At 35.2% G+C, this 24,852-nt stretch overlaps 1 protein-coding gene across 22 annotated transcripts in view; it reads left to right on the forward strand.

Moving 5' to 3' along the window:
• The window catches only part of RAPGEF2 (Rap guanine nucleotide exchange factor 2), a 231,494-nt gene that overhangs the window by 158,996 nt on the left and 47,646 nt on the right, over nt 1-24,852 (forward strand). For 12 of the 22 annotated variants that reach the window (XM_045798708.2, XM_045798712.2, XM_045798718.2 and 9 more), the window contains 2 exons: nt 17,992-18,057; nt 24,108-24,239. In XM_045798708.2, the coding sequence (XP_045654664.1) occupies nt 17,992-18,057; nt 24,108-24,239 (198 nt within the window). Of the gene's footprint in view, nt 1-10,725; nt 10,800-17,991; nt 18,058-24,107; nt 24,240-24,852 lie in introns of those variants that run through there. The other 10 variants (XM_045798713.2, XM_045798717.2, XM_045798715.2 and 7 more) reach the window with 2 other exon arrangements.

The raw sequence follows: 24,852 nt of genomic DNA on the forward strand, positions 1-24,852 counted from the left end.
TCTACTTAAAGGAAACTGAGTACTGAAATATGTTAAAAAACAAAACAAAACAAAAAACACTACCCTAGAGATCTCCAGGAGCTCTTAGAACTTAGCAGTGAATGAGAGAAGGGGACTCTCACTTAGGTTCCTAGGAGTACTTTTACTTTCTATCTATAAAAATAACCCAATTTAGGAAGAAGTTTGTACATGAAATAATGAAAACTGTAATCTGACCAGTTGTAACCTGGGTGAAGAAAGTTACACAGAGAGAAGGGATTAGGAAGAACTGTAGCCTAGTGGGCAGAGGAGGGCTCCAGGGCCAGGAACTTGGACTTACATTCTGGCTTCACCACTCACTAGCTATGTAAGCCTAGCTAATTTATTTAGCTTCCCTATTATGTGGACTCCATTTGTAAAATGGAGATGATATGGTTATGTGAAGATTAAACAAGGTAAAAGCTGTAAAGTGCTTAGAGTAATGCATGGCCCATAATAAGCTCAGTTCCTATGTTTTTAAAGGTGGCTGGTCATCCTCCGTTATCCAGGAGGTAAGGAAAATAAAATCTGCCATGAGACTGTGTTAGGTTTTCCCTTTGCTTAGATGACATGTCCTTATGTTGATTCACCTTTCTTCCTCTGCAGTTTCATACTCAGCAAGCAATCTTCTGTTCATTAATTTAGTATTAGAGTAAAAAAGTAATAGTAATAATGTCATTAGCTAAAATTGAAGGCTTCCTATGTTCTAGGTAATGTTCAAAACTGTTCATATATTATCTCATTTAATCCTCACACCCATATAAGTATATTGTCTTCCTTTTATACACAAAGAAATCAAGGCATAGAGAGGTAAAGTAACTTTTCCAAAGTGATACAGCTAATACGTGGTGGAGCCAGTGGAAGTCTTTATTGTACACGTGTGCATGCATGTGCACACATAAACACAACACACACCCCTGTGCACATGCAGATCTATTTTGGAAGTTGCATGAGGGCACTAAACTTGGCTTCTAGTGCATTGTTGCAAGGATGGTCCAATCCTGTTTTCTATGTATTCTGTGGATTATAATTCTCACCAGAAAGTTTGAGAACAGTGTATTTCTCCCCCTACATTAAGATTTTATTTAGTGTAAGTTTCAAAGGGATTTCGTATGTGTGATGTAGTAATTACCATCCCTACCATAAAATATAGAGTAACTTTACCTTGATCTTGAAGGAAATAAGAGAAATATGTTTTATTCCCCTGTAAATGTGGCTAGAATTACAAGAATGTAATTTTGTATTAAAGAATTACTCTAACTCTTTACGTGGAAGTTTTCTCTTGTTAATTCAGCCTTTTCTGGGTCCCCACACACATCTGAGATTTCCCATCTGTATGGTTCTTCAGAGGTCTTTCACATTACCCTATTTTTATACATCAAGATAGAAAAGAATGCTGTTTTTTTTACTTACTGTTTGGGTGATATGATTGCCCTCTTAATTTGTTTCTAGTGAGATAAGTAATTTATAAGGAGCTAATTTTAGCATTTAGCCAGATGAGATAGTTTTTTTCAGACACTCAGCTTTAGCAGCATTGTCTTAGCCATTTTAAATGCAGATAAGTGAATCATAGTTAGGTCCATCTTCATCACAATTTTGACATTTCTTTAACCTCCATCCCTATAACACATATTCTTGGGACTGTGGAATGTAATACACCTTTTAGAAAGCTGTGTTAAAATATACTTTAACCTGGCCACAACAGTGACCCAAGATCCAATGATTATGGACTCTCTTGCATTAAGAAGACTTTTCTTGGCAGTGCTAATGGCCCTAGGTTCAGTCTCCATTCTCCGTGAAGTAGGATGGTGGGTGGGGCATTGTAGTAGGCAGGATTAGAGGCCAACCGTCAAGGTGTTGTATCAAGTACTGGCTCTGTTACGCACGGGATATATATTACTTCTTATCTCTGTTTTGTTCCCTCCTCTAAGTTCTATCCACAGATGCTGTGGAAGAAGATATTGCCTTCAGTTGGTTTATAAAAAAACTTAATGGGTGGCTTTGAAGTGTTACCCTGAACCTGAGAGCAAACAGGATGCATACCGAAATGACCTAGCATAGCAAAACTCCCTAACAATGCTCATTGCGTATCATCTTCAAGCTTCTAACAGGGATATTTAAAGTAAAATACCTGCTTCAGCCATGAACCTTTCCCCATTGTAATAAGAAGGAACTATTCCAAGTAGGTTTTCGTGTAGTTGAACAGTAAAATACTTCATGTACAAGGACCTCGCTTTGGGTCCTTGTTCTGATGCTCAACTGTTAGGCAAGTCATTTACCTTCTTGAAGTTTCTGTTTTCTCACTTCAAAGTGGAGACATGATGACAGTACTGGTCTCCCCCACAACCTTGTTTGGGAGATTATTAATGATTACAGTAATAGTTACAATTATTTTACTAAGTACCTTACACATATTATTTTCTTTAATTATCAAAATAGTACTAGGACTGAAATGAGACTCTCCCTGTGTAAAACTTGAGGTTTAAATAAGACAAATATAAAAAGTTAATATTTTCAGAATTTGCAGACTCTACAGCCTATGTGAATGCCGTTATTGATGTTAGATTATAATATTCCAGAATCATTTGTCTGTGGGTTGGAAGCTACCTCTTCTTAGTAGCTGTGTGGCAGTAAGCAGATTAGTTAAATTTCTGAACCGTTTTTCCTGGTCTGTAAGGTGCTGCTAACGATGCCTGTTTCATAGGTTGTTTGTGGGGATTAGGTATGTGGCGCAGGATCTGGCATACGGTGGCATCCGTGAGTTTGATTCCCACTTTTCCAGCCAGAAAATTTCCCTTTTCTTGGTTTTTAAATAGAATGTTGACAGTGATATTGAGATTTATCTTTCTTTATCTTGTTTTAAGTTCATAGAACCTGAGTCTCTGTTGGACATCTTAGATCAATTATGATTTGCTTTAAGATCCTTCATTAACTACTTTTTACAGATTGGGACTGGGTTTCAAAATAGCTCATAAAAGATCATAGTTGCTATGAAAAATTCCCGTTAAATTTTCCCTAAATACTTTAAAATTTTTCCCCACTTATTAAGTGATTTTTGTGCAAGTAGAGCTGCTTAGTAAGACCTGTCTTTGTAGTCATTTCGTGTGTGTGTGTGTGTGTGTGTGTGTGTGTGTTTGCAAGGAGGTATTTTTAGATAGTTTAGCTGAACAGCAATCTGACGTCTTTAGAGGAGACATCAGTTCATTATGTGGATACAAATTCTATGCTTTCAGCTTTTATACACCAAGTCTTAATTTAAATCTGTTCTTCTTGCCTTTTCTAACGAAAGAGACTATATCATGGTATGTATTCTGTTTCTTCTTAAGGTGGTTGGCCTTTCTAGTTAACCTTTGCTTAGAGAAATGATCAAGGTAGAAATGCCTTTATTTTGCTCACAACTTAATATAGATTATAGAAGCATAGAATTTTGGGTCATATTTAAATATGCCATTTTACATTATGCTACACAGTGTTTTTCTATTGTGATGTGATTCAGGGGATTTAAAATAGTCATTATGGGGCTCATAAATGCTGCTTTCTCGTAAGAAGAAAAATTTAAAGGCCGGAATGTGGGAGTTCTATACCTCTTAACTGTACATATTGCTTTTTGGTTAAAAAAAAAAAAAAAAGCCTTTTGCTTTGTGAAAGATAATTTAATGCTGAGCATGTAAGAGGGACATGGTTATTTGCTTTCTTGTTGCTCTAAACACAATGTTATATATGTTAAATTACGATAATATTTTCTTTTGTCTGGTTCTTTTCATCTTTTTTAAAATTCTGGGAAAAGAAGCTCTTACAGCTTAAGCAAATTAATATTAGTTGTATGTGACCCTTGTTCTCACAAAAGCGTGCCTTTGACTAATGATAAGCATAGAACTTATATATTTGTTTTTCTAATTTTACTACAGCTAATTTTGGGGAAGTATTTATATAGAAGTTCAAACGATTTTTAAGACTAATTATCAAATATATGTTCTTTATTCGTTTTCCAAAATTTAAAATTTATATTTACTTCATGTCAAAATGTCAAAGCTTGAGTGAAAACTTTTGTTAATCATTCAAACATGTTATCTGCATGGTGTGAAGCTTCTAGGATTTAAAGCATGGTTTTTAATTTTTAATTCAATTATTTGGTAATGTGTGATCTAACCAGGATTTTAGTGCTGTTTTAATTATTGCAGTGGAATTCCTCATGTTTTACCTTATTTTGTAAACATGAAGCTTTATCATAGAGAGATGAGTTTCCAAACCTAAAGAAAGATATGATCTTGGAGAGCGAGGTTAATAATGGACATCTGTCTGAAGATATGGAGAGGTTTCATTCTTACAAAAAAAAAAAACAATAAGTAATATATATAGTAGGGTCAGACATGACATTTTTGTAGTATGAAAAACAGAAAAAGGAAATCCTAAAGCCTGACGTTAAAAAAAAAAATCTTTCTTGTTCTTAAAAATTAGTGGTGTTATGTAACCACTTAAGAATTTAGCTGAAGCCCGATATTAAGTGACTCACATTCCCAGCTTCTTAATGATGCTTCTTTACAGTGAAATTCAAGCAGTTGCCAGATTTTTAAGTCATGAGTTCATTCTCCCCCCCCCCAAATTTGCATGCAATAAAAATTGACAATCTGTGCCAAAAAAGGTGTTAACACTGAAATTCTTATATGCTAAGTGCAACATATTTTATGTTAGGCTGTTTCTCAGTGAAATCATCCATATTTCAATTTAAGAAAAGTGAACAACTTTAGGCTAAAGTTTCTTTACTGAAAAGTGGTATAACAGCTCCTAAATCTGACTTTATTGGAGCCTTCTCCTAATTCCCTTTCTCCTAATTCCCTTAGCACTTCTGCCAGAAAAACCATTGTTGTTTCAGAGTTGTTTTCCCCAAATCAACCAAGAAAGGTACCTGCCTTCTTCTAACACAACAATGTAATAACCGTATCAACTAAACATGCTCTCGGGTAAGGCAAGTGTTTTCTTGTCTCACCACTCACTGACTTAAAGGGAGATACATATATCACAAGCTTCTTACACAAATAATGCCGAGGAACCCTTGGGCCTTGTGAAATTGAACACTTCAAGGATTTTTTTTTAAGGTACCTGGTGGCTAACCACCCTGGGGAGGATTTAGGTTGGAAATATTAAGGATGTTGTTAATCCTTGCTCCCCCACTCCCACACCACACACACCCACACGGACACACAGAGCAGGTCATCTGCTCTGAGATAAGCAAAGCTGTGTCCTCGTGGGGGTACATAGTATCTGACTTGTCGGGTATTCATTCAAATTGATACCCTATCCCCCTTTTCCTGAATTAAAGGTGATTAAATCTTTTGTTGTTGTTGTTCCATTCACTTCAGAATATCTCACAGATTTGAAGCATTTAATTAAGTGGAATATATAGAATTCTTGGCAATTGTGTATTTATCACTTTTCCCCTCCTTTCACCACTTAAGTCAGTTATTCACTTTGGAATAAAGATGTCTTAATTTACTCTCTCTGCATTGAACTAAGATTATTTTCCACCTCCTTTACTTTCCATTTCTTATTCCCCAGTTTTCCATAGTTGGTAGAATACATTAGATTAAGCCTTGTTTGGTCATATATGAACATATGCATCTGTCTAGTTTGATATGAAGATATCTAGTTTATAAGCATCAGAGAATAACAGATGTCAGACCGTGGCCTTCAAGAGAAGAGGATACATAAAGGAAATCAGAGATGATGTCTGATTTGCTTGATGTGTTTTGTTATTGGTGTCTTGGTTACTATTTAGTTTTTCTTGATTCTGATCTTTGAGTTCTCTTAAGATGTAAAAGAAAGGAGATTTCTATCTCAGGAGGTTTGTGATCCTGAAAGCATTTAAAGAACAGACTCTATTTACAAAGGCACATTAAGTCAAATGACAAACACCTAGTTCACCTGAACTTTTATTAGGTTTATACATTTGGAGGAGGTACTAGTTATTTTGCAAGTTCTTTAAAAGATTCTGTGAGCAGAATTCTGGATGTTTAAGCTAACTTTACTGTAAAATATAAGTGGATTTCTATTTTACATTCCTGTGGGACTACTTTTTAAATTTTTGCTAGTGTGTATTATTAATGGCTTAGATCAAAAGGGAGAGAAAATGGGATTTTGTATCTCTTGTTATCCCATCTGTTTATTGATTTCAAGAATCTTTATCCCATTACAGTATAAATCAAAATATAGTCTTCCTCATCATCATAATCATCTTGATCATTTATTATTTTTATATGTATTAACATATAAACACTTAATGAGCAGGTGAAAAGTCTTACAAAATTTCACCCCCCAAACCAGACATCCACTGGTTGATTATAATAAAATTCAAGACTATATATTCAGTTACCCACTAGATATATTGATGTCGATGTTGTCAACTCAAAATATAACTCCTGAGTGTTCTCCCAACCACCATCAAAAAATAAACCCAACCAACCAACTAATTGAGTAGGCCACAAATACCTATGGTTCTTTAGTTTTCCTCATCTCATCATCTTTGGGATTACCATCTATTAAGATATCGAAACTCTAAAGCTACAAATTATCTTTGGTTCTTCACATTGCCCAAAACTCATTATTCTTCATCAAATCCTGTTTATTCTACCCTTTAAATCATGAATTCATGCTTTTTCTCTCCATCTCCATTACCATCCTGAACCAAGCTTCCATCATCTCACTTGGACTATTCCAGCTGACTCCCACTGTTCCCTTTACTTCAAGTCTTGCCATTTTCACATAGCAGCCTGATTTATCTTGTAAATATGACCTAGACCATGTCATTTCTTTTAAAACTCTTTAGTAACTCCCTCTTGCACCTGGAATAAAATCTGTATTCCCTACAAAGCTGCGTATGAACCAGGTGAGGCTTGCTCTTCTTTGCTCACCTTGTTCTACTTTCCTTCTCGACTCCACTTCAGCTGCCATGATCTTCCTTTTGTTCATTTAACAGACCAAGCCATGGAGTCTCCCTTCTAGTTGTTTCTTTTGCCTGAATCTCGTTTCCTGTGATTTTAATGTGGCCAGCTCCTTGACTCTAAGATCTCAGCCATTTTATAAGTATTTCTGGATTGTATAAGAGACGAATTAATAAAAAGTACAAAAATGCAGATATAGGCAAATATTATTAAGTTCAGAATCAGTGAATAATTGTTTCACCTTGGGAAGATTTTTTTACCCCCCTATGGCTAGATAAACTTAGATGAAACTGAATAGGGTATAAAGTAGGAGCCAGCATACATCAACCCCCCAATATTTATATTAGCAATTCTAATGATAAATTAGGATTAACATTGTTAACTATCAGAATTTTGTTATAGTAAGTCATGCAGTTCTTTAACTTTTACATGAAATACAGAAATAAATATTCACCTAAATAGCAAAAAATTTCTGGTATAAGCTAATTTGGGATAATAAGAAGTTTGAGACATACTATTTAGAAACAGTATTAATATGGATTATATTAAAGATTAAGCTATCTTTGAAGGCCTTCAATATAATTCAGTGCCAAAAACCAGGTAGAGGTACTTGCTTGTGTCCTTACGTGGAAAGAGCTTGACCATTTAGCATTATGAAAATTACATGCTTTTCTGAGAGCAGTCATTGTTTTAAGACACATATATCATGGAATTGAGATTAAAATTAATCCTACATGATTTTTGGTTTATACAAACATCATACATCATTAGTAATGAATTCCAAGTTACTTTTCCCTTTTAGTATCTTTGTGTTCTTTAGAATACTTGTTTAAAAATATTAATGCTACGGTTTATATTGTAGAGAATTTGGAAACTATTCAAATTTTTTTCTATTATGTAAAAGTAAGATCTGGATTCTAGTGTTAGCAGTGCCATGCTAATTCACCTTCTCTGACATCAGTTCCCACAACTGTGAAATGAGATTATGTTAAATGAACCCCTAAAAATCCTCCCAGGCCTGTCACTGTACTTGCATACACAACCTTGCATTTATATATATAATGCTTTATATTACTAGAATTCTTTCACATTTATCCTCCATTCATTCTCACAGCTCTCTTCCGAGGTGGGCAGGACAGACCTTGTTATGTCTGTTCTATGCTGGTGAGGAAATTGAGTTGCAAGGAATTTAAATGATTTTCTTGAGTCACACAGACAGCTTGGAACTCGCCATATATTCTTTCTATAGTTTCATGTTATAAACTGTGGCCTCCTAATGCTACTCTCTCGTTGGGTGCTTTGTCAAAATAAGTATTCATTTTATTAGGATATTTAATAAGTCATTACTGAAATACCCTGCATATTTTTATAATCTGACCCCTTGTTCCTTGGAAATCTGTTTAGGCACCCACATAACTTACAGGAGGTCAGAACTATTTACTAAATTATTATAGCAACCAGTGCCGCATAACTAATCGCCTGTATGGTACTTTAGATAGAATTTTTATCTTTTGAAGAAGTTAAACAGTTGATTACAGAGACCCCTCTAAGTATCACAGTTTAGGTTTCAAAAGGCCATTTTTGTTTGCTGTAACCTAGATGGCTTCCCTCACTCTGTCCTAACTTGTCTTTCTACTTCCATGGCAACCTCTTAGAATCCCTTCTCCCTCCCCACCATCCCTACCAGAATAATCTTAAAACATAACTGGATCATGTTAATTGCTTATTTAAAAAGTCCAGTGTCTTCCCATTGCCCTTAAAAAGGCTACATTTTAGCAGGAATATTTCCTGCTCTTCTGACCTCATTTGTACCACTTTCCCCCTCAAGCATTCTCACTTTCTCCCATCCAAAAAGGATGGGAGACTTGTGTTTCTTGAACATGCCTAGGTTCTTCCCACCTTAGGATCTTTGCCCTTGATATCACCTCTACCTGTAAAGCTCTCCCCCACCCTTATTTGGCTAGATTCTTTGTGTTTACTCATCCCTGATCTCAAATGTCATTTTCTCAGAGCTTCCTTTCCAGGTTGCCCAATCTAAAATAGCCTCCCTGAAAAAAAAAAAAAAAAAAAAAAAAGATAAAATAGCTCCCTGTTCCCAACCACCACTGTCCATTACGTCACTCTAGTTTTTGGTATTGTCTTTACGGTACTTGCTGATATCTAAAGTTGTTTTGTTTGTTGTTATTTTTCTTGCTGTCCACTCTCAAGCCCCTCCTGCCTCTAGAAATGTAAATTCTAGGGAGCAGGGACTTTGCCAGTCCCAATCATTGCCATATAACTAGCTCCTATAGCAATGCCTGGTTCATTGAAGCAAGTCAATAAATACTTGTTAAATAATTAAGTAGTTGAATGAACCTTACAATTCCGAAGTAGAATTTCAGCATTCTTCATCTGCCAGGCTCCTCTTTTGGAATCTATCTATACAGATAGAAAGTTAAAAAATTTTTTGCCCAGAGGGTTTTGTCCATAACTTTTTTGTCCCAACTTCTAGGAGATCCAAACTAAATATAATGCTTAACTACAGTTACTGTTGGCCTAGGTTTAGTATAATTCCATCCCTCTTCTGTTCCTTGTCTTTTCATTTTATTCTGGTGATCCTACATATAATTGCTGGTAGCAAGGGGTGACTGTGGAATTGGGAAGGGAGAGAACATTGGCAACAGGTGGTCCTTGTACAGTGTCTCTCTAAACTAAGATTAATAGTTCGGTGGTTCGTGCATGTATTAAGTACTGACTATAGCTTAGGCATTTTGAAGCAAGGGAAAGACTGATGAAAAAGGGAGACATATTCCCTTTTGGACTCACCTAGAGAGTTAAATCAGCAACTATTGTAAAGTGTGGTTAGGTTCCACGACAGGCGACATTCTTGGTGTCACAGGAGCATCTTACAAGAACTTCTCACCTTCACAAGGGGAGTTCAGAGAATTAGCCAGCCTGGGGTGAGCGTTCTTCTAGGAGAAGGGAACAGTGAAGACCCAGGAGAGAGTTACAGAGTCTGACTTTTCCATAACCATAAAGAGCTTTAGAGATCTAGTACTACAGAGACTGGGGGGCAGAGAGTGTGAAAAGATCAGGACGAGAAGCTAGTGGGTGCAGTGGTTAGGAGTGTAAACACTCTCATGAGGGTGAAAAGAGTTTACTGAAAGATTTGTGGCAGGGGACTGATAAAATCAGGTGTGTATTTTTCTGTTTTCTTTTAAAAGTTTGCTCTGGCTTTAACATGGAAAAGAGATTGAAAGGGGGAAAAAAGACTTGCAAGCAGCAGCAGGAGAGGACAACGGTGGTGTGGGAGCATCAGAGGGAAGTGGGAGAGTATTGGTAAATCCCCTGTCACTGTGTTGTCACTGCGAGCTTGGCTCATTTTATAAGTTTTTGTTTTTGCTGAAGGTGAATTGATGCAATGTCACTTCCAGGTTATGGAAGTTAAACTGTTTATATCTGAAGACATGTTCAATTTATTAAGTGCTTGTGTGTGTGCGTGTATGTGCATACACACAGGCACTGACATCACAGATTATATTAAACCAGTCATAAGGTTCCCTAAGTGTATCTTGATTAATGCTCTTCTATTTTCCTGATTTAAACTTGGGGTAATAAATTAATATGCATACACATACACGCTTAACAGAAAAGTTCAGAGAAAGTAGTTGAAGTTTGAGGAAAGTGAAAGCTTAATGGACTGATAGAGTACTAAATGTTGGTATTAATGTAGGAAGAATGTGCTTTCTAAGAGAGTTGCTCAATTGATTATGTAAATAAATCTTTGCAGATGACTGAGAAGGTCATGAAAAATGCTGGAGCATTGACAGAAGTGAGGGTATTAGGAAGGAGTCTCCTTATGAGGTAACGTGTGTTTGACTGTGTCTTAGTAATTCAAATTATTCATTTGATGATACGGTGTCTAAGGTTTACTAGTCCAAACAAAGAAAAAAAAAAGGAAAGATGAAGGAAAAAGAAAAATCTGTTAGACTTCTTTCAATTTATTCAGTAATTGTTTCTGCTGACCCTGGGCAATGAGTAATGCACCGCAAATGTTCAGTCAGTTCTCCCATAGTGCCCTCCAGACAGAGCTAAAGCAATGAAATTATCTGGTGTGCCAGGGTTGACACATAAAGCCCTTGACAATAAACATTAAATTAAATGTCTTAGCATTGAAGTCCTTGGAAATAAATGCTGAAATGAATATCTTTATCTTTGAAGGAAGAGGAAAAAGTGATACACTAGACACATAAAATTAATACCTACTATTTTTGTTAGTAACTTAAGAGGGATAACATGTAATTATTTTTTGATTTAAAGATTATTGTCTAGCTAAGTTGTAATACTCATCACTGGAAAAGTAGCAGTTGTGGTGGTAGTGTGTGAGTGAAATCTAGAAATGAACCATTAGAGGTAGGATCCGAGACGTCGATTAAAATCAAAGTCATTTCCTCTGTGTGTGTACGTGTGTGTCTCACACAAATGGGGTGGGATTTTTCAGTAAATTAAGTTGGACAGCCAGTGTACCCATGAACGATAACTTAGAATAGACATAGCATCACTCTACCTATGGTGTGTCCATCAAGACAAGCTACGATGCCCTTGTTTGCTGACGACCTCTTGATACAAGCTGTAATAAACATCTTTTTCTGTTTTAAGTCATGTGGAATTGCTCATAAATATTTATCAAAACGTAATATATATTCACATTAAACGCTTTAGAAAAATGTTTTAAATTCATGATGCATACATTGTGAGTGCTAAAAACCCTCCAGTGGCTTCCCATGTCACTCAGGATAAAATCCGAAATCATTACCATAGCTTTCCTACATGATTTCAGCATGGACTGTCTCTATGTACTAATTCCCTCTGGTCTTCTGAGAGCTTTTACTAACCTTCTGTCTATTCCTAAAACATGCCAAGGCCACCCCTGCGTTTGACTTTTGCTCTTGCTGTCCTTGTATTGTGAAATGCCTGTTTCCCCATTATGTATCTGTAGGGTTCAGACATTTGCTCCATCAAGGTCTTTGAAATGTTATCTTAGCGTTGAGACCTTCTACCCTCTATATCCTGTATCCTATTTTATTACTTTTCAATTTACTTAACTCTGTGTGACATTCTTATTTGTTTGATAATCATTCCCCCTACCCCAGCTTCCTACCACCACACACAAATGCTAGGATGTAAAGTCTATGAATCAAGGATTTTGAGTATATCCGAGCTTCTTCCTAGGGAAATAAAGATTCATTAATTCTTATTTTTAAAAGATTACAACATAAATTTTTATTGAATTATTTTTTTTCTTAAGCAATCTATTCAGTGAAATTTTTGAGTACTTAAATCAGTTGACTACAAGTAGGTGGGTTCTAGACTTAATTTTCCATTTATTTAGCAGTATTTTTTGAGAACAAATAATTACTTTGAAGACTTATATTTCCATCATACGATATTTGTGTCCTGAAATGTGAGCAGATATTAGTGGTCTCCAACTCATAGGTACTGAACAACTCCAAATATGTTTTATACTGTCTTTGATTCTTAAGGTACTATGATGCTTAGTTGATTTTGTTTCTAAGTTGTATAAATAGCTAAGAATTTTTAATAAAATATTTCGTAATTATATTCCTTTGGCTTAGAGATGTACTAGTCTTATCTCACTTTTACACAAAGACAAACATAACATATTATAAAAATATATAGAAGGTAATGTATATGTCGTATATATATAGTATGTATATATATATACACATGTATGTATATTTATAATATATATGTATAGGTGTGTGTTATGTGTATTATTAGATAACATGTATATACATCTATATAATATATATCTAACAAAATGATATAACGGAACTGTTCCTTTAGAAAATAAGTGAAAATATAAAAAATAATTTTCTCATCTCCGTATCACATCTTAGATCTTCCTTGACTATCCTGTGATTCTTCATCACATGTCTCTCTTTTTTTTTTTCAGTTTTTATTCAAATTCCAATTAACATACAGTGTGATATTAGTTTCAGGTGTACAATATAGTGATTCAACACTTCCACACATCACCTGGTGCTCATCACAAGTGCCCTCCTTAATCCCCACTGCCTATTTCACCCATCCCCCCACCCACCTTCCTTCTGGTGACCATCAGTTTGTTCTCTGTAGTTAAGAGTCTGTTTCTTGGTTTACCTCTCCCCCCCCCCCAAATCATTTGTTTTGTTTTTCAAATTCCACGTGTGCCTGAAATCATATGGTATGTGTCTTTTCTGACTGGCCTATTTCATTATTTCACTTAGCATAATACACCAGTCTCATTTAATCTTTGTTGAATGCAGCATTTATCACTATTTGACGATTTTCTTCATCATCCTTTTATTGTTTGTCTCCACCCACTAGTTGTAAGATCCATGAGAGCAGGGAGCTTATCTTTCCTACTCCAATGTCTAGAAAACCTGGAATAGTGCCTGGCATACTAGCATAAAGTGAGTTTTCAATAAATGTGTTTAAGTAGGTAGAGGAACTCTAAGGTTTATTTTATCCATCATACTATGGATATGGACATAGTACTATGAGGTCAAGATATTTTCAGAGCCCTACCTACTTCTCCTTAAGGAACTTAGAATTTCATTGTGGAAGATTTTTCACAAATAGGTCTCACTGAGTATTTATATGAGTTAAGATATTTATATGTGTTAAGACAATGCATTTATATGAGTTATTTGTATTTATTTGAGTTAATGATGGTGTATTTATATGAGGTAAGGTAATGCTGGCCATTGTACCAAACAAAACATAATGGTTCAAACATGGTAGAAATTTATTTCTCTTTTGGATGAATTCTAAAGCAAATACTCTTGAATACTTAGTGGATCGTTCCCTTCTAAGGAGTGTTTCAAGGATCCAGTCCCCTCTGTTTTGTGGCTCAGTTGTCTGACCCTCAAAAGAAAACTTCTGTTGTCATCCAACAGGGACTCTTGATGCAAGGGGAAAGATCATGACAGGTCTTAAGGGAGGTTTTTATAAGTAAGGTGTGGAAATGGCATACATCACTGGTGTTTCTCCATACTTGTAAGGCTTGAAGTCACTTATATAGGCACATGTGTAACTATAAGGGAGGCTGGGAGATGTGGTCCAGCTGTGTTTCCTGGAAGAGAGGACACTGATGAGTAACTAGCCAGTCTCAGATATTTTATGGTATTTTGTTGTCTAGAGACCTTAGTACCTTTGCATTTGGATGTGTGGTAGCTTTTATAACTTTTAAAGAGTTAAAAACTACTTGTAGGTTAATGTTTTTAATTCTGTGTGAAGCTTTCTCTCCAAACCAACTGTTTATTTTTTTTTTCAAAAAGAAGGCAGCTTAAGGTTCTCCATAGATCCCCTAGGAATCTTTTTTTCCTTGACTTTAAACACTCATTTCCCTAACTCCATAGTCCCTTGAGCATTTTTACAGCTGGGATAACTAAGCATAGTCCCCTTGGAGCTCATCAGAGTTGTTGTCTAATTGGTCACAGAAGTTGGTTTCTAGTATTACCAGCAACTTCTCAACTCTCCAGAGACTGCTACTTCCATAGCACCAGTCCCCCTTGGTCCTGGAAAACAAGAGACCGAGGACTCCAAGTTTTAGCAACTGCAAGAGATGATCAGTTTTACCATATGGATAATCACAAATTTTGTTAAAAAGTGTACTTATCGGCCTGGTTTTCACATTAGAAAATAAAGCTGTTCTTATATTAGTGTAAAGTTCCTTTAAGGTGTGTACTGTTTAAATAAGGGAGAAGATAGGTGCAAAGATTGGGTTAGAATACAGCCCCAAATAGTAAATATCTAGAGTCAGGGTACAAAGTAAAAAGGGTAGAGATTTTGGAGCCTCTTACCTGGAGGCTTTGGACAAGTCACTTGAGCTGTTCGAACTTCTGTCTCTCTAGCAGCATCTGAACTTTTTACAAGTATTAGAACAAATAGATATCAAATATTGAGCTCTTTGCTCATTACACAGTACATACCCCCCAAATAATGGCAGTAATTGTTCCTAACAGGAGAAAATGCACAAAGGGGCTTGGGACTTAAATAGATAGAATGCTACTGAGAAGATGTTTAAATTACCTGACTCAGTGCCAGGAGCTGCCACGTAGTTTATTGACAGTTTCTTGGACTGAGTGATCTAGGCATTTTTTTGGAATCCCTTGGAGAAATGTATGCTTCTCAGATCGGTGGTTATTGATGATTGCAAATAAATTGAAAAGAAGAAGGGATTATATGTTGCGTAGGGGAGTGGGACAGGGAGGTGGAGTGAGAATGGAGTGGCTGTCTCTTAAACTGTTGTAAACCTGTGTTTCTTAATAGGCAGCAGGACATTTCATTTGGCTGTATATCATGATAATTAATCCACTACCTCAATATTTCTGTGGAAAACTGTATAGACAGTTTATTTGGGGTCCCAGATCAACATTTTCATTTTGAAGAAATATAGCTGTCTTTCAGATGACAGATTTTCATTGGTTCTGGTATTACTTATAGAACCACTCTCACTACGCCAGGTGTCTTCCTTTAAGATGATGAAATTCATTGACTAACTTATAACTAACTCTGTGTATAGTGTGCATTATTTTTTTCTGATTATCAAATGTTAGGAAAATTATATATCAGGCAAGGTTTAGTTTCTGCCAAAAATAACTACCAGAAAAGGAGTTGGCTCTCCTCACATATTTTATGAGGTTCTCTCTTATTTTACATTTAAAAAAACTAAAAATACTCTTCAGTAAGAAACATAATGCAAAAATGACCTCAAGCAGTGCTAGCTTGGAATGCTTATGAGCGTCGCGTGATGGAACTGGCATAAAGGAGTTAGGCAGCTTTATATTTTACACAGATTTAATAATGATCCCTTGATGTGTGATCTCAAAACGGCAAGTGCTGGATATTGTCATAATATTGTAAAAAATGAGTTTATAAAGTAAATAGTGAACGATTTTATAAAGAACCTACAAGACAAATGAAAAATCAACATCACTAATGTACAGTATCACAGATTCAAAAAAGTAATGTATCTCAAACTAAATTTAGAAGGAATGAAAATTCTGTTAGGATGCAGATGTAAAGTTTTAATAAATGGTTTTATGAAAGTGAGAGTAAAAAATTATTTTAAACTAGTATTTTTCTGTATGATTTTAAAATTTGCACAAGAAACTATATTAATAAATTGATATAAGCAGCCATTTGACCATTTCATTAATATCCATGAGAGGTTTCAGGTCAGCTACTTAATGAATAAATACATTAAATTTAAAGCTTACGTGTGTATGCTCTGGAGCCAGATATCCAGAGCTGGAATCTTTCTTTACCGCCTTTTCACTATATGATCTCAGTGCAAATCACTTAACTTTCTCATGTCTTAGTTTCTTCCTATCTAAAGTGGTCATAATAACACCTACTTCGTAAGATAGTCATAAGAATTAAATGACCTAATATACCTGCAAGTGCTTAGATCTGCGCCCGGCACAAAGGAACTCCCATACAGGTGTTTTAATAATTGCCTTCTCTTTGAAAAAAATGGGGCATAGTCTTACATTTTGAAATAATATGGTAGCTAAATAAGTTCATACACTTTCTCATCATACTAAAGAATTCGACTTTTCTGTTTTGAAGTAAAGGTCATGTGGATTCCTTCTGTTCAGTGCTTTCATTCAACATCTAGTAGAAGGCTTTCTAAAAGTATTTGCTAAAAACATCAATTTACTAGTTTTGGTTGTTTATTTTCCTCAATGGAGTGTAATAGGTATTCTATTTGTGTGCACGTTACCACTATTTCAGAAGTGTAGGAATTAAGATGTGGTCCATATATACAATGGAATTTAATCAGCCATCAGAAAGAACGGTTACCCAACATTTGCAGCAACATGGTTGGGACTGGAGGAGATTATGCTAAGTGAAATAAGTCAAGCAGAGAAAGACAATTATCATATGGTTTCACTCATTTATGGAACATAAAGAATAGTAAGGAGATCGGTAGGAGAAGGAAGGGAAGAATGAAGAGGGGGTAAACAGAGGGGGAATGAATCACGAGAGACTGTGGACTCTGGGAAACAAACAGAGGGGAGGGGTTGGGGGATTGGGATAGGCTGGTGATGGGTATTAAGGAGGGCACGTATTGCATGGAGCACTGGGTATTATACGCAAGTAATGAATCATGGAACTTTACATCAAAATCTAGGGATGTACTGTATGGTGACTAACATAACATAATAAAAAATTTTTAAAAAGAAGTATAGGAATTAAATTTCAGATAGATTATAATTTACCCAACTGTAGCCAATGAAGTTTATGATTCATTTATGTTACCAACCCCAAAAAACATGAGAGTGGCCTTTCTGCCTTGGGGTGAGAGCTAGGTCGCTACCATATCTCAGTAGCTAATTCTAACACATAAAGGTTTATTTTTGGACAGAAAGCCATGTGAAATAGTCATGTGTGTAAGTGTATCTTAATAGCAAGTCCTCTTTATTACAGCTTCTCTAAAACATGATTTTCATGTAGGAAAGTAGCAAGGAATTTTTGAAGTAAAGCATGACTAAACTTGGCACTTTGCTCCTGTTCAGTGATGTTTCTGTTCAGACTGTCCTCTAGAGGCAGTGTCCTCAGGATGGCAGGAGTATAGTATTGTGGTTAAGCCATACCAGGTTTCAGCATGTGTCTGGGTCAAATGCTGCTTTTGCAGTCAAACATCATGAGACTATACACACAAAACATGAACTCCCCAAGATATTATCACTTTGAGAGAATTCTTAGCTATGACACTTTGAATGTTTATAAAAGAGAGTAATTGGACTATAAGCATATCATGATAATGAGGTTATTTACTTTACAAAATTTAGTACAGTATTCTAAGCAGTGAGCTCCTCCATATAAACATATGGTTTATTTAAAAGGTAATATATAGACTGGGGGGAATATATATCATAAGTAAACTGCTATAATGGTAGTGTTAGGTATGACAGTATCAAAAATAAGTCAGGTTTTTTTTCTTTTTTTTTCTTCATTGTATTTGAAAAACATCTGACCTAAGGTGATGGAGAACCTTGACTGGAAAGATGCCAGAGGGAATGAAAAGGAAGAGAGAGGCATCAGTAAGGTAGATTCTGTAGTTCACGATGATTATTTCATTAGTCATTGTATTATGTTGTATTCATTTGATGGAAGAAACTAACGTACACAGAAGTTAATTAACTTGTCCAAAGTTGCCTAGGAGGAGGTTGACCAGAGGATAACTCCATATACGTTGACATGAAGCTTCTGTCTTTTGAGCCTGGCAGGAAGCTGGGAGAATGTTCTTACAAATTATTAACTTTTGTGAGGTTTCTCCAGTAGCTATAAAGCAAATTTTTGTAGACCCACTCCTGTGAAACATAGTCATATCAACATTAAAAAATGTCTCCATGTTTTTTAATGAGAAATATAATTAGATCTGTTCGTTTATTAAATTATTATCTCATGACACTTTGGGGAAAACTGTTACTTGCTTTTATGTTTATGAACAAAAGAAGCTGTGTATTGTGCAAATATCTTTCTCTTTGTGGAGTACTGATGAATGATGTAATCAAGAATAAGTTGAATCTAGAGCATATCATAAGGTGTAAGGGAAGCAAAAATTACTTCTGATGAATAATATTTGGGAATCCAAATGTTTACTTTTTCTGGTGTTCTTAAAGAAATATTAGGATTGAGAGGTATAAAAATCGATTATATTATAAAGTGGCCTTTAAAATGAGCTACTAAATAATATTCCTGCCTATTCAAGCTGTACGTAGAAACAGGTCAGAGAGTGTCAGGACTAGTAGTATCTGAACAGATGAGTCGTAAAAGAAAAATAGGGTGTGTGTGTCATGTGTGTACACAGATGCAGAGAGAGAGAAAATATGAATTACTTTTAAAACACAAATTGAGTTTTGAAGTGAGTAAGGGAACAGTGTTTGTAGCTGGATGATTTTGGCCACTAAAGGCCTCTCAATAACCCACTGGTATCCAGTCTTGATTCTAGCTACAGTAGGAATTCTAGACCTGGAAAGGACCTGTGTCTTACACAGCATCCGTGTGTGGTAATTATTACAGCTAACACACTTCTATCAAGATTTCTATGCACTAGGCCTTACCCTAAATGCTTTATGCCCAGTCATTCATTTAATCCTCACGACATAGGTTTTCAATAAGTGATGAGTGAGTAGAAAATATAAGAGACTGCATTTTCACTAACATCTCAGAGAAAAATAGAAAATGTGTCAAGTAACATACCAACTCTTCCTTGCAGAACTTGAAAACATGAGCATAAAGAACACTCATAAAACTCCAGTGATGGTAGGAGGAAAACAATATTCATTTGGGTAAATTCTTAACATAAAGTTAGGTTTGGGTCCCTAAGTACGATATTTAATTTACCTTAGATAATGTTACGCAGGGTAAAGGGAAGATTACATAGATCCCGACAATTAACCCAAACCTTGGGTGTTTTGTTGTAACTATTTCTTGAAATAAAGTGATTCTAAAGGTTAGTTGGGAAATTTTTCAGTTAAATAAATTTCAAATATTGGTGGCAGTATTTTGTTTTGTTTTTTAACTATTGGATTTCTCAGCAACCCCCTAAGATAATAATAATAATTGTGAAACATGAAATTCTAGTCCATTTCCATTACATGTCCAGTAACATACCAACTCTTCCTTGTAGAGCTTGAAAACATGAGCGTGAAGAAGTCTTTTGGGGGGAGAGAAGGAAAGGGAGGAAGGCAGCCATCTTAGCCTCTACTACATTATCACCACTTTGAAGAATTTTACCATTTCAAAAAGTGTTGACTTAGTGGTGTCAGAGACTCTAAGGCATTCAAACTCATTGCATTTATGTTCAAAATGGAATTCATTTATTAACTAGTAATTTTATAAATGCCAATTATTGGACTAATTAATAAATCGAAGACTATCAAATGCCTGTTCATATATGAGACTTAGGGTTTTTTGTGTAGTACCTGTTTACATTTAATTGTTGTAACATCCCTTCTTCTCCCAAAAAAGAAAACAAAACAAGTTATTATATAATTGTATATGAAAGTATGATGAGTTTTGTTTGTGCTCATTTTATGCATTTAAGAATCTGATTTTAGTATTATCCTACATTTTTTATGTAGTTAATAGTGTTTGTGGTTAAACTATGATTCAGTCATTTGCCTAACAGAAGTTTGTGACAATTATGATCCACAAATACCATATTTTTTAGGAATATAGGTTGCTTGATCCAGGAAGAATTTAAGCAGTAATACATTCATATATCAAATAGTAAAAATATTTAAATGATAAAAAATATGAGACTCCTTTAAATTGTGTTCTTAATTGTGAAATATATTGGTATTAAGATCAAAATGTATAAAATGTGTTAATTTCCCCTTTAGTTTAATTATTTAATTTTAATCAGGTAATTACTATATATAGTCCCAACTTCAAACATTTTTCCTATATTTTGAACAGTTTCAGCTATAAACGGTGGTCAGAGTCACAGGATAATTCACAGCCCCATTTCAATCTGAAATTTAATGAAGTAGGATACTGATAGTAATTTAAATAGGCACTGAGTCAAGCCTTGAAAAATCTGGAATAAATGAATCTTGTTGTCTTTGGTATATTGTGCCCTTTTTTGTATATTTTACTCAGACTAGGAGTTACCGCCTCCCTGGGGATTCTGTGGTATCCTTGTTGACCTCATGTTCAAACATGGGTGACTGTGTCAGTGCTTGTCCCCTGACTCCCAATCCCTGTCTAGTTCATTTGCCTCTTAAAGACCCATTTCCCCTAGATGTGGGCTCGGGTCTCTATTCTTTTAGGGTTTTGTGGCTGCCTGAGTGCCTTTCAGACTCTTCCTTTATGGAAACAACTTCCACAACTTCTCCCATTCTGAAACCTTGGCTAAGGTGTACTGTCAATAAAATTTAGTCATGATACTATTACCAATCTTTGGGGAAAATTTTTAAACTTTCTTAAACGTGGCATCTGCTCTAATATAAAGAAATATTCAGTTAATACTAAATTATGTATGTATTTACTCTGAGTTTAATATAACATTTCATGCTGTTCTGCAAAAAAATACAGGTGGTGGGGGAAAATAAAAGCCATGTTTTTAAAAAAAAAGTATGTTTGATTTCTTTTTCTCTTGTAGATAACACCTGTTTCAGTGACATTTTGGGTAGTAGAAGTTACATTTGGAATTGGGACTGTCTAATTCACCTCCATATTCCCTGGCCCTAACAGTCTGACATACCAGACACTCAATAAGTATTTATAAAATAGAATTGAATTCTTAAGAGTGAAAATACCTTTTTTCTTTTTAAATACTCTTTCTGGGTCTTAGCCTAACATAGCTATGTAATTCGGGCATCTGTGGCTATAAGCTAGCGTAGATGAAGAGATTGTGGTATACAAAGGCTGGATCCATGTGTGTTCTGGTAGATTTAGAGCTTTGTAGCTCTTAGTACTTTCCACACAGTGAATTCTTAGGAAAGATGACCAGCTAATGGATATTGAAGAGAAGCGAGTCCTATGAGACTTGAATAAATAAGTGTCTAGTGAGTAAAAATTCATTAGATAGTTTTATCTTCATTTGACAAATTTAATTTAAAAAAATCACACTCTGTGGCACGTGTCAACCTGAGTCATGTCTATAAAAAATAATCAATAGAAATTAGTTTATTGTTCTATAATTATATGTATTGATTTATGCCTTTTAAAATCACTGAGCCATTGAGTAATGTTTCCTTGTTGATTTCTGTGTTGAGTGACTGAATTAAATGAAAATGTAGATGATGAAGGATATTTATCCTGGTTTTGGACACGTTATTTTAATATCTGATATCTATCACTTAACATGCAGAATCATAGTCATTAGTACATCTTGGCAAATTTCCGTCTAAATTGTTCCTGAAGAAATCCTGCAAATATTTCACCATTCTACACTATGGATAAATATATATATATTCTCATGTTTAGAACTCTCAATTTAGAATTATTCACCAGTCTGTTTCTTATAGGGGAATTGTTATTCTCCTAAATTTTAACTAATATTTCACAGCATTTTCATTTATCAGTTTTTTTAAAAGACAACACTCTTCGTGAGATATGTCACGTTTGCAATGATTTCACACATTTGAGTAAACATCTCACTTTTCTGAGCTCCTCCAACATGTGTTTTTTGTCCATTTATTTGGCATCTAATCATATACCTCCTAATAACTTAATTTTTTTAATAAAGATTTTATTTATTTGAGAGAGAGGAAGAGAGCATGAGGTGAGTGTGGCAGAGGGCGAGGGAGAAGCAGACTCCCTGCTGAGCAGGGAGCCTATGTGGGACTTGATCCCAGGAGCCCGAGATCATGATCCGAGCTGAAGGCAGACACTTAACTGACTGAGCCACCCAGATGCCCCCTGATAACTTTATTTTTAAGTCTTTTCTTTGTATACCTTGTCTCTCATGAAGTCAAAAATATTTCTGTACAACTGTATTTCATATTAAATATCATAGTCTGTTTATTGAGTCAGATCTGAACAATTGTGGGATATAAATGCATTTTGCCTCTTTGTTTGAAACTTTGAGGTATTAAAATTCATTAGTTGTTGTCATAAAACTGAATCACCTCTGTTGGGAAACTTATTCTAATCTATGGAATGGCATCTTGTTTTTGGAAGGGGAGAAGGGATGAGATCAAAGGAGAAAAGGGAATGTTGCTAAGATAAACTCTTACTTAAGTTTTAACATTCTTTATTATTATTCAACGGCTAAATAGGATCAATATGTAGGGAGGAAATAGAGAATGTTACCGGTATTGCATGATGTCAGCGTACATTTTGAAATGCCAAGTGTATTACTGGCCAATAGTATAATAAGTGGGATAGTATAGATAGTGCCCTTTTTTTAATTCAAAAGAACTGGTGATAACTTGTGAGAGTATAAGATTCTTAAGGCAATGTTTTCTTAGAGTCTCATTCACTGACTAGCACGTAGTAAGAGGAAAAAGACTCAGTAAATAATTTGTTGAATAGACAAATATATGGATTTTTTTAAGTTTTATTTATTTATTTGAGAGAGAGAGCAGGGAGGGGCAGAGGGAGAGAGAACCCTTGAGCAGACTCCCCACTGAGTGTGAGCCCGATGCAGAGCTTGATCCCAGGATCCCGAGATCATGACCCACGCCAAAATCAGGAGTCAGTTTTTTAACCAACTGAGACACCCAGGCGACCTGTGGATATTTTCTTTTTCAATATATTTTCTCTGTTAATGTGGGGAAATTGTAGAAGCACTTGAGGGATACTTAGTGAATCTGTTCCATAGAAACTCTTTTATTTAGGATGAAAAATGAACAAATAGTAAGTTGATATTTATGTGTATGTGTATAGATAGGTAAATGTTGTCCATAACTTTCTCAAGTCTGAGTTCTTTGAAGGCATTCTTTTCTGTTTTCTCCATAGAGCCTAGCACAGTTACTTGTATAACAATACATTTTGTCAGTTCTAAAATGCTCATTTTTTTTTTTACTTTTTTTTTTCTTTTGAGAGAGAGAGACATGGCCCATGAGCAGTGGGTGGGAAGGGGAAGAGGGGGAAGGAGAGAGAGAATCTTAAGCAGGCTCTATGCCCAGTGCTCCACCTGGGGCTGATCTCAGGACCCTGACATCATGACCGGGGTGGAAATCAAAGGGTCCAAGGCTTAACTGAATGAGCCACCCAGGCACCCCTTTTCTTTACTTTTAAATAGTATTTGGGCATATAAGAACCTCAAATCTGTTTTCTTGTTTAAGCTCTTTCTTGCTACAAAGCTGTATTTGTGGGGCTAACAAATAATAGTAGACTGATTGCCTCAGTGGTGTGTAATTAGAAAGTTGTCACTCACTGAATTAAATGCTCACCCAAGTAAACACCTCCAAACCCACCTCTTTAAACATTGAATGTAGTATTAAGATCATTGAATACTTTAAAATGTATTTTGTGATTTTTGATACATAGGACAATATTTAGTAATTTGTGAACTTGAAAAATGAAAGATTCTTCCTAGTACTTTTGGGTAAATGGTATGGAAGAGTATAATAAAATGTTTCAATGTCTTAAGAGTTCTTGATTCAAATTGTAATCCTGGCTCTCCTGCTCCTTCCGTAGCTTCCTGCAGATTTCACAAAACTACACCTTACTGATAGTCTCCACCCACAGGTGACGCACGTTTCTTCTAGCCATTCAGGATGTAGTATCACTAGTGATTCTGGAAGCAGCAGTCTTTCTGATATCTACCAGGTAAGAGGGTGTTTTCCTTGTCATTTGCTTCATTTTTATGTATTCCAAGGAGTTTTATGATTCTTAATTGATAGGATCTATAAAGTAAATATATCTGTGTATATTATATGTACATACAGGTACATAAAATGTTAATGTTATAGTATGTTTGTTTCAGGAAGTAGAACTACTGTCTAATTGTATTTGCCTCTGTTATTACCAATTATCAGAGTTTTAAATAGGGGGGTTACAATGGAGATGTTTCTCTTGACTTTAAATATTTTATAAATTTGACTACAGACATATTAGATTATTGATTCTTTCTCAACTAAAACTGTAGGAGAAAACTGCAGAATTGTGCTATAAAGTAAGTTTTTCTTATTAAAATATTGAGATTATTATGATTAGATCATTGAACTATTTTTCTTGCATTTTTAAATTACATATAGATTTAGTTACGTGTATAAAATAAATTCTTATGATACTGGTGGATGGAAAAGAAACTAGAACTATGGAATTCCAAAACTGTTTTAAAAGCAAAATAATTTTAATTGTTAAGGAAGAGTTCATTGGCTTAGAATATGCAAATTTGGGAAAAGTGACTAAAATAATGCAAAGAAGTTCTGTGGAGAAG

The sequence above is a fragment of the Ursus americanus genome, chromosome 13 (assembly GCF_024610735.1).
Source record: "Ursus americanus isolate L20-20 chromosome 13, mUrsAme1.1.p, whole genome shotgun sequence".
NCBI classification, from domain to species: Eukaryota; Metazoa; Chordata; class Mammalia; order Carnivora; family Ursidae; genus Ursus; species Ursus americanus.